At 40.1% G+C, this 16,490-nt stretch overlaps 1 protein-coding gene across 1 annotated transcript in view; it reads left to right on the top strand.

Moving 5' to 3' along the window:
- TMEM132B (transmembrane protein 132B) overlaps nucleotides 1-15,611 on the top strand; it is a 234,110-nt gene extending 218,499 nt beyond the window's left edge. The window contains exons 6-9 of the mRNA XM_009997682.1: nucleotides 5,773-5,978; nucleotides 11,931-12,204; nucleotides 13,239-13,430; nucleotides 14,463-15,611. Coding sequence (XP_009995984.1) covers nucleotides 5,773-5,978; nucleotides 11,931-12,204; nucleotides 13,239-13,430; nucleotides 14,463-15,611 — 1,821 coding nt within the window. The remainder of the gene's footprint in view (nucleotides 1-5,772; nucleotides 5,979-11,930; nucleotides 12,205-13,238; nucleotides 13,431-14,462) is intronic.
- Nucleotides 15,612-16,490: the final 879 nt, after the last annotated feature.

The following is a 16,490-nucleotide window of genomic DNA, read 5'->3' on the forward strand; positions in this document are numbered from 1 at the left end:
CTCCTGCTGACATGATGTGACTGTGACAGGCTGTTACCAAAGTGCTACAGCAGCTGAACAAACTTTCCCACCCCATCCAAATTTCCCCAAACAAGATCAGGGATTCCTCTTCTTTTGGTGCAGAAGTGTGTGGTTTTCTTCTTGGTAGATGTTGCAATATAAGGCTACTTAAGATGAACAGCATATTAGAAATGCTTCAGGCTTATCTTGACATATTTCAGGTTTTCCATTTTTCTCCATTGAAAGCTGGTGGTGTGTGTGGGAATAATTATATTCATATTTGTAGGTATAGCTGTTGGACTGCACTGACTCACAGTTTTTATACTGTTTCCATCTAACATTATTATTCACTGATGAGATGAAAAGCAAACATGTATCAAGTACATGGGATGGGGAGTACTTGACTTAAAGTCTTGCTATTGTTTCTAAGTAGGAATGTATCTCAATGGATTCCTATAGACAAACCTTGTGTCTGAAGCTACAGCAGCTATTCCAGACAACAGTACTTGGAAAACTGATTTGCCAATAAAAACAAAATAATGTGAAAAGAACATTTAAAAAATGACACTTCCAAGACTATTCTGCATATGTGTAAAATTAAAAGGGAATAAAACTTCTGTTTTCATTAGTTTCAATTTCAGCATCATGTAATTTGCCATCCTTTACTCTGTATATTCTTAATCTACCATTTGCCTCAAATTGCTTGGAGACAATGTCTGCAGACCCCAGTACACATCACCAGCTGGGGCAGGGGGAAGCACAACTGCTGCCAGAATTAACTGCACAGAAAAACCCTGATTGTGGAAGAGGCTGAGATCAATGCACTGTTAAGCCTCACAGGGCACAGATGGTGCCATGATACATTTAATGCAGCTTTGGAAGCTGCACTGCATTGCTGCATGGGTTTCTGACCCACAGGCACTCATGGGGTGCACCTCATGGGGTGCTTCTCACCTGGCTGGGTCCTGGTTGCCAACATAGCTCCTGGCACGGGAGTGTGTGAGCAGAGCTGTGACTAGATGGGACAATTAGGTTTAATTTTAAAAGAGAAAGAAAATCTAATGAAAATTTCTACTTTGATGTTATCACTTGACACGTACATATGGGCAAATATTGTGCACAAGAGGAATTAACATGTCATGACATAAGACAGAACTACAGCCAAAATAAGAAGTCTTAACATTTTCTAGACTGAGTGCTATCAGGCATAATTCTGAATTTAAATAAAACCAGCATTTTTTAGCTGAAAAGGGTTTGGGAAAACGCTTTGTTTATTTGTCTGAAGTCATATCTTGAGAGGCATATCTTTCCATCACTTTTGTGGTTTAGAAGAGACTCCAGCAATGGCTTCAGTGTGCAGGGCAGAAAGAGACAGGAGCCAGGGACTGCTCAGACATAGCTGTTTGAAAGAGGGAGAAAGAAGAGGGTAGGAAGAAGAATAATCCGTCTTTTTGTCTTCAACTATTACCCAAACATGAAGCTAGATTGCTCAGGCTGAGAAAGTAATTTCAGACTGTGTCTCTACAGCAAACATGTAGCAATAATAAAAATAAGGTACATAATAATCCAAACAGGATGAAAACCTGATACAGCCATGCTGTGGCCATATAAAAAGATACAAGAGGCAGAAGAAAAACACACAATGTAAGGGTTTAAGGCAGCTCAGCAAGTCCTTCCTAATGGCCTAACAAGACAAAGCCAGAACAATGCCACAGAAAAGGTGGAAAAGAAGGCATTCAGGAAATACCACAAAATTATAGCTTGAAGATTATTATGAGAATGAGCCATTTACTCCAGGCACAATTCACGTTACAATCTTGTTACAATTTTCTCTTTATAGCCTTAGCCACAATAAGGAGACTTTGCATCCCTTGCACATTCATCGTGTGCTGTTCCTCTCACCTTTCATAAATGGCTGCAATTTGCAGCTCCAGCATTCCTACCTCTTCTCCCACAAAAGGTTTGGCTCCCGGGAGCAGGGCTGAGTAGGTTGGTTTGCAGAGGACTTAGGTGGCTGCAGCCAGGCCAGACTGTGGGCTCTGCCTAGTATGTTGGCCATTAGAAATTGCTTTGTCTCAGGCAAGGAGTGCAATAAGGTTGGATTTTGCTGTTGAAAAAACAGTTACAACACTGAAGAAGGCTGCACCATCTGCCTGTGTGCTTGGCCTCTCCTGAAGCCATCTTGCCCTCTCCTTCCACAAAAAAAAAAAAGTGATGGAGAAAAAATGTTTGTGCCAATCAGCCATTTAGCAGCAAAGGCTTGTTCAGCTGAAAAACTTGTGGGTGGTTAACAGGCACATGGACTGCAACTGTTCTGTTACATGTCTTATTCAGTCTCCTTGCAAAGTGACCTGCAAGCTGAGGGTAAAGTATGACATTTGGAGTCAAAGCTAAAGCTGTAAAGATGAATCATTCAGCAGGCACTATTTGGTTTCTTGTCAGTTCACATTCCCTCCAGTTTACCTGTTCACCCAAAGGCTGTGTACTCCTTTGCTGACCTAATAAACATTGAATGGTTTCCCAATTACTCTTTTGGACTCCTAGCTACCTTTGTACTGGATGAGTCTAAAACGAGGAGGCTGTGACAGCCTGTACAGGGCAAACTGCTTTTCACAAGTACTTGTGAGGTTTGGAGCCAACCACCTGCTTCAAAGCCTGGTGAGGTTAATTGCAGCTCTCTTTCTGTTGACCTGCATACCAGAGCACATCACCAGCCATCCTGCCCTCCTGCTTGCAAACTGTCTCAAAGAGCACTTTCTGATTTTGTCAGGCAGCAGACAATGGGTAGGGACAGACTTGTTAGGAACAGGCTTGCTCTGTGCATTTTAGATGAGAGGGTGGCAGTTACAAGTTTTTGCTGTGTTTCCTCACTGTGTAGTGTTTGCAGGGAAGATTTAACTGCATTTCCCCTCTTTGTTCCCTCGGAACCAGCAGCTCAAAAAAAATCCATGGATTAAGTCACCTGCCAATGTCATCCTGCCCGTGTGCCCCTGCTGCAGCAGAGCTCACTCCATGGCCAACCCAAGCACTGCCGGCTGTAACGGGCACATACTCCCCCAGCTCCAGCAGCAGGTCACACGAGTTCCCCTTCCTGCAGCATCTGGCAGTCAGTGTGACTAGAAAAGTCTGAAGCAGACTTAAAAGGGCAGAGAGTGAAGTGGAACATTTGCAGGAGGCCATCAGCCAGAGAATACAGCTGGCACCAAATCCCCAAAGCTCAACGTGTGTTTCTCATTCCCTCTTCACTTTGGAGTGTGAGAGTGCTGTTAGCATGAAATCACAGCTCTCATCTGAGATCTGGATGAAATACTTTATCCTTGGTCTGGAGGAGATCCCAACTGAAATAGGCATTTTCTATAAATGCTCAAGGTTCGTGTTTCCTTCAGATGAACCCAAATCAACTTTCAAGTAACAACTGCTGTAAGGTGTGAATGAAACCTGGCAGCAAATGGGTGTGAGTGTAGCAGAGGCTTCCTCAGGTGAGCTTTTCTCTAGCCTGAATGGTTAACAGGGGTCATGTTTTCACACACTTCACCATGGGAATCAGCTGGACTCAGCTGACTGACTGCTGTGGTTTTCACCCTTATTTGCACAAACTTAGTTTGCCTTTGAATTCTTTGGTTTGCTTGTACCTAATAGAGTTAACCCAAATTCCACATAGAGAACTGAAACAACAATAATGTCTCTTTTTAAGTTTTTTTATAAAGACTGGACTATCTCCTGGAAGATACACTTAAGTGAAACATGAGCTCTGAGCTCTACACAAGGCCATGGGGTGAACTTTATAGCATAGTTTTATATACTGATTTATACCTACCTCTTGGTGAGTGTATAAATGACTGAATTACTCTGGCTACACATAAAATTTGTGAAATTTGTAAGGCTACCTTGAAATTTTTACAGCTACAATTAAAATCCATCTTTCAGTTCCCTAATTTAGCATCTTTCTTGCCTGCTGACAAGAACATTTTAAGCAGCAAGAGAATGTAAAATATTAGCTGCTATCATGTCAAATATGAGTTCTTCCCCTGATCTGATCTTAATGTTTATTCCTCCCTTTTGAATGTTCCTAATTATTTCTGTCTTGTCTTAATTCTCACAAAACTCCCTAGATGTAGGCTTTATCATTTAGAATCAAAACTGCTCATTCAATTAGTGGTCTTGATTAATGTCCTTCAACTTTGCAGAGACACTTGTAACACTTTATGAGGGGGAAACAAAGATTTTGTGTATGCTCCATCTCATCTGTGATACTCCTGAGCCTGGAGTATTTTCAAGCTCTGTGTCAGACAGTTAGGCTTCTTTTTTTTCTTTTTTTTTTTTTTTTTAAATAGTCCTAAATCTTAAAAGCATTATGAGAGCCATTAGGTAAAATTTTGTTATTTAAGTGTGCTTCATATGAAAGTAGAACTCAAGTACTGTCCATCTAACAGCTCAAGAGAAAAACAATATTATTCCATATGAGACCTGAAGCAGGACAGACTTAATTTCAAAGTCATATGGGAGGACTGCCTTTGAGAATAAAAAAAAGGCTGCTACACATTTGATGTAATTTCTCTTGGCTCAGTAACCCCTAATTCCTGTTAATACCAGAAAAGATTTGAGGTACATTTGCAGAGCAAAACCAACCTGTGTTTCAACATATTCCCTACTGAAGTCTACATGAGTTATTTCAGTAACTCCAGTAAACCAGAATTGAATCACTGGCTTAGCCAGAATTCATTCAGATCTGACTCCCAATGCATTAAACAATGTGACACAGAACAGTCCTGACAACAGAACAAAGTCCATTTCAGTGACAAAACTACCCTTCAAAAGCCATTGTTTTAAAAGATTAAATCTGTGGTACATGGACTCTATGGAAACTCACCTCTCCCTTCAAAGCAGAAAGCAAAGCTGTCTATAGATACAAATGCAAGTGCATATGCATGCACATATATACATGTATATAAACATGTTGCACATTAATCTAAATGTATGTTTATCTAGATACGTAGTCTAAAAGTATACATACAGACATTCATAAGTAGATGAATGAACTGTACCTTATGAAGAAGGAGTTCTGTCTTTCCAGGATGCAGGTCAAATGCATCGCCATTTCTTGTTCTTCATAGTACCAGGATCTGTGTCCAGGACCTTGATTTTGTGCCAAAGGATCCCTGAAACCAAAAGGATAGATGAGCTGTAGTACAGACCCCATGTGCTAGTTTTAGCAGTAATTTAATGTAATCACACAAAGCAACTATGAATACATTTTGCTAAAACAGTTGCTGAGAAGTTCTAAAAATTAATGCTTTGGCTGTACTTCTGCTCAGGAGCTATACAGGGGATCTTTGTCTTTCAGCTTTACAGCACTCACAGAAAAAGGAGAAGAGTCTATTTTATGGTTCTGAGTCAGTCTTTTTCCTACTAACATACGGCCTCATTTTTTCCAGGTTCTTTAAGCAAGTTGTAAACATAAACTTTGAGGCACATGGCGTTTGATTCATGAAGAGTTAAATTTGCCTAGTATAAAAGAGCCACATAGGTTATATAACATCATTACATTATTTTCGTAGTTTGAGTGGTAGCCATTGAGGAAAACAGAACTGTTTCCCTGGGGTCCATTTATCTCTGTTTGTTTCTAATCAGAAAACTGAAAATACAATATGCATAACCCATGTTATCAGGGCTGTCTTTGGACTGATGTGTATCATTGCTCCTGCTTCCTCAGGAACTTCTATTCATTTCCTAATTATTATTATTTTTAATTTTATTCTTTTCTTCTTTAAGGTTTCTGACAGATGTGACTCCATCTTTGTTAATGGCAAGGAAATGAAAAGCAAAGTGGATACTATTGTTAACTTCACTTACCAGCATTTTACCACGCAGCTAGAAGTGACGGTCTGGGTGCCACGGCTGCCGCTGCAGATCGAGATCTCAGACACAGAGCTGAGCCAGATCAAAGGCTGGAGGATACCTGTCACTGCCAACAAGAGGTATGTGTTCAGCACAGGCACACTCCAGACACATGCTCAGGGCCTCTGACTTTAGAAAACAATACATTTTTAGAGTATTTATCAGAATGTAAATTCTCCTGTGTAACATTAGCTTTACACCATGTCTTTGGCTTCATTAAAACATCCAAAAATGGTATCAGTGGGCTACGTTTAATCCTGATCTATAGAGTTTAAGAGTCAGTGGCTTTGCCTGGAGCATTAATCAATACCACACAATCTCAGGAAATTGTATCATACGCTCCAGTGTGCAAAAGTGAGGGAAAGGACCTGAACCTCTCACATCCTGTATGGAAGAGTGTGTGTGCATGATATTTGACAGTGCTAAATAAAATAGGGCTGACCTCTCACATCCTGTATGTGTGTGTGCGTGATATTTGACAGTGCTAAATAAAATAGGGCTGAGGAGGGAGTCAGGGCACTGGCAGGAGTATAAGGGCAAAGTCTGTGACAGGAAGAGATGTGGCAGGTGATGAATGAACCTATGCCAGCTACTTGAAGTTTCACTTACCTTACCTTTCTCTGTCTGTAATGTGCTCAGTGCTGCAGCACTCCCTTAGGGGCAGCTCCTACTAAAACCAGTGGGGCTTTTGCTGACTAAAAGGTCGCAGGATTAGGCTACTGATGTTTATTGTAGGAGTAAACTTTCAGCAGCTCACTCAGTGAGCTAGACATTCAGCTGTGGTTAATGGTCGTCGACATTCTGACTCTAAACCCATTACACACAGTGCTGGAAATCTACCCCCCAGTGTCTCGTTCTGATTTATTTGGCCAGCTGAAATAAAGATAATGGCTCGAGAGTCTGCTCTGCTTGCAGGCTGGCAAGTGGTGTGAGTTTGCTGCTGCTCAGATTGCATCTGAACTGCTGGCACATCTTCAGTGAGCATTTTCAATGAAGGGAGGAAAAGAAAGTATGGATGCTGTATCATTCCCCAGAACTGCAGCTGGTAGTTTATGACATTGTGTGTGTCAGCAGCTCATGCTTGTGTGAACAAGAAATGCATTTTCTCTTGTTTTATGGAACATTCATGTGGATGTTTTTAGCTTTGGAGGTATTCTAAATCAATAGGCAATCTAGGACTAACATCAGTTGTGGTCAGTCTGACATTTACTTTGTACATAAGGTTTTTACATTTCCTTTATCTTTAGATTTGGATGAGTGTTACCTGAGTTTTAGTGGCTTTTCTGTTTTGTTTTTTTTTTAAAGTTTTGTTTTTAGTTGTTCATCTGCTTATACCTCCACCTCCTTCATAACTATATGGTTCCCAGCAATTAAACACCAGCGAGCTTTTATGATGAGTTTTTTAGAATGGTGACCTGAAGCACACAAGACATTTGCACTGCAGTCAGGAGCTGCAGGTTGGTTTCCTGGATCCCCCTCCAGTGATAGAGCCCAAAGGCCACATTTACTTACTCTGAACAATGGCTCAGCCTGTAATTCTTCACAGTGCCCTCCTGGTGTGGATAATGCTGGACAGTGGAAGGTCATCGTGTGGGATTCCTGAGAGAGATGAGAATGTTTTACTCTTTAAAAAACAAACAAACCCCAAATCCAAGCATTTCCCAGCAGGATTAGTAGCTATTGCATTGTACTGCTCCAACTTCATTTTCCTGTTAAGAGCCAGTTTCCATGAGGTTTTTGATATCTTTCCTTAAAGGAAACTAATTTGAAAAGAAGAGGGCATCTAACTCTGGGATTTTTCTGAAAGCCCCTGCAACAGGCTTTGGCAGTCTTTAATTTAGGGTCAGCTCCACGCAGCCTATAGGTCAACTGAAACTGGGTCACTGTCCTCAGGTTTAGTCATGGAAGGACTCTAATGTGTCTTCCTCACTTCCAAGCTCACCACAGACAAGACACTTTTCTACTCTCCTTCTATCCACTGCGGTTGATATTTTCACACTTCTCCCTTCTCAGCAAGAAATAAACAGTGCTATGAAGTAGTTCATCCATATCCAGAAGGTAAAATGTTTGAGCATTTCTTACAGGGGCTGCACAGAGACACTTCAGCAACCTCTGAACCTTCCTTCCTCTCCCCTGGCTCCCCACACTGCCTCGTTCCTGCATGCTCAGGGTGGCTGGGCTGCTGCAGTTGTCTGAGGGGCTGAGCCAGATGGCAAAATGTAACTGGGTTTACAATAATCTTTTAAATGTTTTTATTGGTGCTGTTGACAAAAGAAATGCTTGTGAAACTACTGCCTCAGCATAGCTGTTCTTCATCTCACTATAGCTGCTTCTATTTCAGGCCTGAAAAAGTGTTTATATGACCCAATTCACATCTGTTCTTTCCAATGATGTTTGTTGATTTAATAAAATGTATTATTTCTCCCTATAAACCCTGTCATGTTTGTAATTGTAAAATACATGTGATTACAGACATGTTTGTTTACTTAACATCTTGAATAATTGCCACAAAGCAATGAAAGAGACAGTCTTGACAAAGATTTCACAAATGCCACATGCCTAGCTCAGTTGCAACTGTGTTGGCTTTCACCTGGGTTGAACTGCTGTATGAGCAGGAATTTGCTGGAGGAACAGAAAGAAGCAGCAGGCTGTTTTTATGTCAGAAACTGGAAAAAAAAATAGTCTCCCTTGTGCAAGACCAGTAACAATTTACCAGATCAGCCTGTAAATATATGGCAAACTTTTATTATTCTCCAGAGGAGAGCTTGATCTACGGTGTGTGCTACTGCAGATACAGAGTGCCTCCCTTTCCAGATGAAAGTCAGCTCCATGGATCAGCTCATGACTAATGCATGTACATGGTCCTCCAACTAGCCTAGGCCAACAGAAAGTCTGCTCCCGCAATGGGCTGCAAAAAAGCCTACAATCTCAGCAAAAAAAAGGTGTATATTTAAAGTCAAATATTAGCGTGTAGAAGAGGTCCAGGCAGCCTCTGCTAGTCTCACAAGAACATTTATTTTGATTCTTCATGCATCTGCAAAATAACTACCTGCTTGTTTTAGTTCCTGTTATAGCTCTATGCACATACATTTACACAGGACGAGTGGCTTCAACTAGCATTACTAGGAATTGCATGGTTAAAGTCTCACAGAATAAGCTATAAACTTAATTTAACTAAATATTTGCCACTGGGATAAGCATATTGTTTTCCTGAGGCTCCCGGGGAGGCAGACATCACACAGTGTGACTCCAGCATATGCGTCAGGGCCAGGCAGACTGGCCTTTCCCCAGCATCCAGCCTTTCTGAACAAGAGCTGACCAAGCCATTGTTAAGTCATGGTGATTGCAAACCTCTGAGTAGAATAAACCTTAAAAACCTACAAAACAGAGTGCAGCCAGCCATGGTTTTGCTCATCAATGACAACTTGTTGAACTGATGAGCAATCAGGTAGTGGCTCTGCCACAGACAGCAGCAGGAAAGCTAGCCTAACTTAAGTGCAGGAAGAGATAAACTGCTTTAGTTAAAGCTGTGTGTGAATGCTGCCACACACACACACAAGCCACATTTCAAGGTGAATTAAATTAAACTGGGTTCAAACCATTCCATTTGTGAAAAACAACATTCACACAAAGCTTGAACACATTGTAAATTCATTCCTTTAGTTAATTGACTTTAATGTCCTATGGAGATAAGGCCATAGAGATTTTTTATAACAGGTAGACTATATTTTCAAGATCTGTAAAGGTACCAAATTGCATTTGTTATTGAACTGTCAGTAGAGCTATCTGCAACTTATTTCTGTAGCTTCCACTAAATCAATTTCTAGTGACTTTGTATTTTGTATACAAAATAGATACTTTTTTCAATTAGGGCTGTTGCAAATGTTTTTTAAATACATGACTCTTTTTAATGAGTATTTCAAATTCAAAACCAGCAAAAATTATTTCTTTAGGGTTTTTTTAACAGAAAATTAACATCTGGCCCAAGAATGTGATGCCTGGTTTGAGAGTGGTGCAAATTAAAAGAGACATACTTAAACTGCTCACAGTGTCTGTAATATAAAGCTGACAGATAGTGATTACATCAGTGCTAGCAGGCACCCTCGGAACAGGGCTGCTCTTTTAACTCAGTTTTCTGGCAAAGGATTTCTCTGTGTGAAATGTAAATTAAATGTAATTCTGGCAACCTTGGTTCACTCCAGAAAAGCAAAAAAATCTTCCAAGTAAGTTTGCCAAGCAGCAGGGTACAGTATAAGAAGGATTCTGAGAGCTATCCACAGCTAACCTTGGAGAGGGCCAAGGGGGAAAAAAGCACAATATACAGCAGTAGCTCATGCTCATGAGGACGTGGCCTAAGAAGAAAATGAGCTCACTGCTTAACAGAGGATTTTAAGCCTACTGAAAACAGTTTTAAGACCTTAAAGATGGATCTCAAACATTTTTCTGTGCCCATGGAGACAAAACACTGAAATGCTCTTACTAACTGAATCATAGATTTGTGGCTTTGAGGAAGAAATGAATGTTATTTGTTTAAAAAAAGAAGGAACTAGAGCTGGTACAGCAGACTTGCAAAGCTCATACTGAAAATTCCAACACCTCACTTTTTACTTTGCATTAAGAAAGTGCCTTGCCCACAGTGGGGTAGGGATGCTGTTCTGATGCTCTCCATTGGCATGCAATAGAAACCATGCATTTCTAAGGTGGGGTATATAAACACCTTTAAATGTTTTCATAACAAAATGGAGCCCTTACCTTTGTTTGTTACATATACTAGAAGGAAAGAATTGGATTTGAATAATCTTTTTGTAGTTGGCAGTACTGGCTGCCCATACAGGAAGGCAAATAAGAAGAGCCAGAGTGCTCCCTCTGTGCCCTTATCTCTGGTGGTATTTCCTACAACTCACATTTTTTTTACACACATAAAACCCAAAAGGTTGTGCCAACTACCATTTACTTGAGGTCAAATGTATATATATAAGTGATATAAATATATAAATATTTATATATAAGTGATGCACTGAAAAGGAATTTCAGGTGTATTAGATTCTGTAACACCAGAACTTTCTATCATTTTGAAGAGCATAGGGGTTTTTCTTAGATATTTTTTCAGCTTACTGTTTGCCAGCTTTGTCATAAAACAAATTACAACAAAAGCAATTCTGTTTTATAATAGTTATAGTTCAAAGCAGAAGATAAAGGAACACAGTAAACACAAAAATGCTTCCTAAAATACTGTGAAAAATGAGGCTGGCCCTGTATTTCCTACCCTTGCTATACTGGTGGCTTTAGGCTCAATAAATAAGTGAAGGAGGGAGGCAATTTATTTCTGAGCCATGAATTCCACAGCATGGGGGCATAATGAGTAAAAATATGACCACCTGGTGGTTAATATCTGACTTGAGAGACAAGAAAATTCATGTGTTTGTCCCAATGAGTAAACAATAGCAAAAAAAAGAGCAACAAAAAACTAAATCCAAACAAAGAAGGGAAACTGGGTTTAAAAGCAGACAAAATTCTGTGAGGTGTGACAGAACTGCTCTCATGTACAAATCACTGTGATCCCTTACATAAGACTTATGAAAGCTGTTATTTTGTCACAGGTTATATTTTGTAAGGGGGACATACAGTCGGAAAATGTTAAAGACAGTGTGTTTAATGCTGCAATTGTTTCTATGGGGTGAGTAGCTGATGTCCCAAATGGTAACTTGAAGTTCCTCACTTGGTTTTTTGGAAGCCTTGTGTGGTCCTGACATGACCAAATATACCAGACACCTGCATCAAGTCTGTGAGATTTAGGGTGAATCATGGTATATTTCTTAAATGCAGAGAGGGCTTAAAGAACCTGTGAGACAGAGATGTGGGCTAAGGTGGGGTGGCATTATCTAAGCAGGGAATCCTTAGTAACTTAACACATTCAAAATCAGGTTTCCTATTTCTCCCATGGTAGCAAAGAATGTTAATATTCATCTATTGGAAATACCATGCAAGTGAAGCTGTTACTCAGCAGGTAACAAATCTTGATCTACTTACAGGCCTACCCGTGACAGTGAGGATGAAGAGGATGATGAGAAAAAAGGAAGAGGTTGTACCCTGCAGTATCAGCACGCCATGGTGCGAGTTCTCACACAGTTTGTAGCTGAATCATCTGAGTTTGGAGGCCACTTGACCTATATGCTAGGCTCTGAGTGGCAGTTTGACATCACTGACCTTGTGACTGATTTCATGAAGGTAGAAGAACCCAAGATTGCTCAGCTTCAAGATGGCCGAGTTCTGGTTGGTCGTGAGCACGGTATCACCACAGTCCAGGTACAGCCTCAGATGTATCTGCAGCTTCTATGGAGTCCTGGAGACACAAACACAATAGCTACTTAGCTTATAACATTAATTGCTCTCAGAAAATAAAAAAAAAACAAGCTGAAAAAAATTACATGCGAAACACAAAATCAAGTCTGAATGCATTTCAATTTTTACTATTTGCGCTGCCTTAAAATACTTTTAGGTGAAACTGTGTGTCATGTTCCAGTCACACCAAATTTCCTTTGTAGGCAACACAAAGAAACAGGTACTTTTAGGGCTCAGCTCCTTTCAGCTAAAACAAACATCACACAGAGGTCAAGGGATTTCTGCCCTTAAAATGTCTCTTTCACTCAAGTGACTACAAAAGAGCAGAAGGCAACTACACTGTAGATGGCTGATGTTAGTTTTGACAAATTGCTCCTCAAATATTTTGGGCTTGAATGAGCTGTTTCTGGCATCAGTAGAAAGATGACTGTCTCCTTCTAAGCATGTCAGAAACGAGGTCTTAGAGCAAACTGACAGGACTGTTTTGGCATTGGAAAGTGCAGATAGGCCCTCAGTGGGATTTTCAAAGTCCTTTTGCAAATCTCACTGTCATTTCGTTCGGGTCCTCTGTCCCTATAAAGGCATCAGGCCAAATTCCTATCAGCCAGGCTTTGTACACTTACTTTTTTCCTTATTGAATTCCAGCATGAGTCAATGTCTTACACTATGTCTTGTGCTATGCTGCATTCAGAGGATGTTTTATGGAACACACAAAAATGACCTTTTTTTGAAAGCCAAATCCATTTAGTTAAATCTGTACTCCACTGTTGAGATGAAGCTGCAATTTTGAAGTAGTTGGATGTTTTATGACATTATTTTCGTAAATAAAGTAGTATAGCAGCAAAGTAGTGGCATGTTTGGGGGAAACATCAGTTCTAGCTTATAAAGGGATGTGACAAACCTGAGATTAATCTGAAGTGCTATGCTGATTAGTCTAATCTTGCTTTACAACACAGTTAGTTGCTGTTTCATGCAAGTTGTTTGATTTCTCTTTCAAGGTTCTGTCACCTCTTTCGGATTCCATCTTGGCAGAGAAGACAGTGATAGTTCTAGATGACCGTGTAACCATTACAGATCTAGGAGTACAATTAGTTTCAGGCTTGTCTCTCTCCTTACAAATCAGCAAAGGAAATAAGAGAGCTCTTGTTTCTACCACCTCCGCATATGATATCCTTCATACTCCAAAACAGGTATGATCCAAAATAGTATATATAATGAATTTGCTTACTGTGCTTTATCAGAAGCTGGAGAAGAGCCACTTGCTGTACTTTTTAGACAGCACATATAATGCGTGGCTGTGTGAAAAGCAGTAACTACACACAGTAAAGGCTGCTTATCTTACTGACCAACTCCTACAGGTGGAAACACCCACACAGAATGACAACTGAACTCTTCAGAACTAGTATGGAGACCTGCACAACACAGGATGTATGGACATGCCTGTGCATGTATAATGCACAGCTTTTCTATGGGAAAATACAGCTATGTAAGCAGAGGGAGAAACCCCATGCCTTGATAGTCTCACAAAGTCAGTTCAGCCAAAAGGATCTCTTGACTGCATGTACAGAAATTTTCATGATCTGCTGAAATCTGATGATTTTGTGCTTACTTTGAACTGTATCATCTGAGGATTTCAATAGCTTTTGATGAGATGACAGAATTAAGTATATATGTCTTTATTTATTGTATTCATTATAGAATTGAGAATTCCCTAGAGAAAGTGTGACTATTATTTAGCACTAGCAATTTGCAGTAACAAGACAAACCATTTTGGCTAAATAATCCTTTAAAAATGGCATTTTGGTGAGTGTTTCTATAGTTCCCAGAAAGGACTACAATCACTTTTGTGTATTTCACATCATCTTGTATACTTGAAAGCATTGCAGAAAATTTAAAATTCTTCTGCTTCTCACTTCAGAATGAAAAAAGAATTGCCAGCTGTTTTTCATGCATCTTTTATTAAATGTAGATGGGTGTGTTTTTGATAGTTCCTGAAGATGAGATAAATGCCTAAGCCTAGAGAACACAAATCTGCAAGAGGAAAATGAGAAGTGAAGCAGATATTTTGATTTTATTCTAAAAAACCAGAACAAAACAAAATAAACAAAAGTTAAACTGTGTATTTATTCTGCCATTATCAAACAGATTTTAACAACTGAATATCTGGTATGTGCTCTCTTACCTTTCCCACTGTTTGTTTTTCTCATTCCCTTTCCCCCTAGGAAGCCATAGTCAGTGCTTGGATTTTGTTCAGTGATGGGTCAGTGACACCATTAGATATCTATGACTCCAAGGACTTCTCCATCACCATCACTTCACTAGATGAGATGGTAGTGTCTGCACACCAAAACCTTCAGTCCAAATGGCCTGGGGTTGTGGCGGAAGGGGATGGGCAAGGACCTTTGATTAAAATTGAAATGGTCATCAGTGAGACATGTCAGAAGACTAAGAGGAAGAGCATTCTGGCTGTTGGGAAAGGAAGTGTAAAAGTGAAGTTTGGTCAAAAAGATTCTGACCAAAAAGGAAGCTCTAATGACATAGATGATGTGGATAGAGATTTTAAAAGCCATGTGAGCAATTCTATTGAGAAACCTGCAGAGCAAGAGAGGACAGCACAAGAATGGTCCAAGAACCATGAGGACGTGTCCAGTTACGAGGACAATGCAAACAAAAGCACAACTTTCACGTCTCCCCTTGATCAGGAGTCCCTGGAGGATGGCCAGAATAGCCCAACTGCCTTCACAGGTCTCCCTGCACAAGTAGAAATACCAGGAGAAAACAATCCCAGTGATCTCACATTGACTTCAAGAGGATTAACAGATCTGGAAATTGGCATGTATGCCCTGCTCTGTGTGTTCTGCCTAGCAATCTTAGTCTTTTTGATTAACTGCGTGGCGTTTGCTTGGAAGTACAGGCATAAAAGGTTTGCTGTGAGTGAGCAAGGCAACATCCCCCATTCCCATGATTGGGTCTGGCTTGGAAATGAAGTTGAACTGCTGGAAAACCCAGTTGACATTTCGCTCCCATCAGAGGAGTGCACCACCATGATCGACAGAGGAATGCAGTTTGAAGAAAGCAACTTTCTCCTTAATGGGAGTTCTCAGAAGACTCTTCATAATCATATCCTCAGATCTTCTGAGTACCTTTGTGAAAAAGAAGTTAAAAGTGAACCTATAAATCCTTCTGGGCCAAAGCAGAAGCGAGTAAAGTTCACTTCATATACAACAATACTGCCAGAGGATGGAGGCCCCTACACCAACTCAATTCTATTTGACAGTGATGACAATATTAAATGGGTATGCCAAGATATGAATCTTGGTGATTCCAAGGAACTTAGGGACTATATGGAAAGACTGCAAGACAATATGTAAAACTACTTTCTTATGTTTGTAATCACCTTTATGCCTTCTGTTTATGGATGGTGGAGCAGTCAGTCCAGTCAGCAATAGGCACAAGACAGTCCAACCTTGGAGTTACTGAGATGATAACCTGATATCACTGAGCAGGTACAAGAGGCTGGCTGACTTAAACCTGTTTCACCACAAACCAGGATGTGCCCCTAAAACAGCTACCTGTAGGTGTTGGAGGTGTCACACACCATGGCTGTTTTTGTATACTGCCTGGTACTAGCAAAATGCTAATACAACTACGCTCAGACTCAGAGGAGACTTCATTTGTCTGTCATCTCTCATGATAAATGGTGAATCAGAAAAGAAAGGGATATTTGTTTGCATTGATTTTTCTAGTCGTCGTCCTTTGTAAAGCACAGTGGACATTTCTTGCTTACAGCCTGAAAGGAGGCTTACTGTAAAAGGGATCTGAATTAATCTAATTTTATTGCCTATGTGCAATGCAGCCAAGTAGTCTTATTATTTTTTACAGATATAAAACCCCCCATGTGGTTAATTTCCTTTCCTATTGTTACGAATTTTATTTGACTTAGGGAACATTAAATATTTTCTTTGAAGGGTTTTTTTTGGTTGTACCAAAGTGCAGTACAGTAATATTTATAATGATTTAAGTTTTCTATTCATCTGCATCAGCCCCTAGAGATACCTCCTTCATCACTGATCATCTTCTTTCTGTTGGGTATATGGGTCATTAGTATTTGCAACATAGAAAGGTATTAGAACGCTTACTGGGAAAGGGTTGTATCTTCTTACAGGGAATTGTAAATACAATAATAAACCCTGGAAAATAAAAACCAAGGAGTAGCCCTGGGTTTACTTTTGTCATTGCTAACATGAAAA

This window comes from Chaetura pelagica, unplaced genomic scaffold (genome assembly GCF_000747805.2).
Source record: "Chaetura pelagica isolate M959 unplaced genomic scaffold, ChaPel_1.0 scaffold45, whole genome shotgun sequence".
NCBI lineage: Eukaryota > Metazoa > Chordata > Aves > Apodiformes > Apodidae > Chaetura > Chaetura pelagica.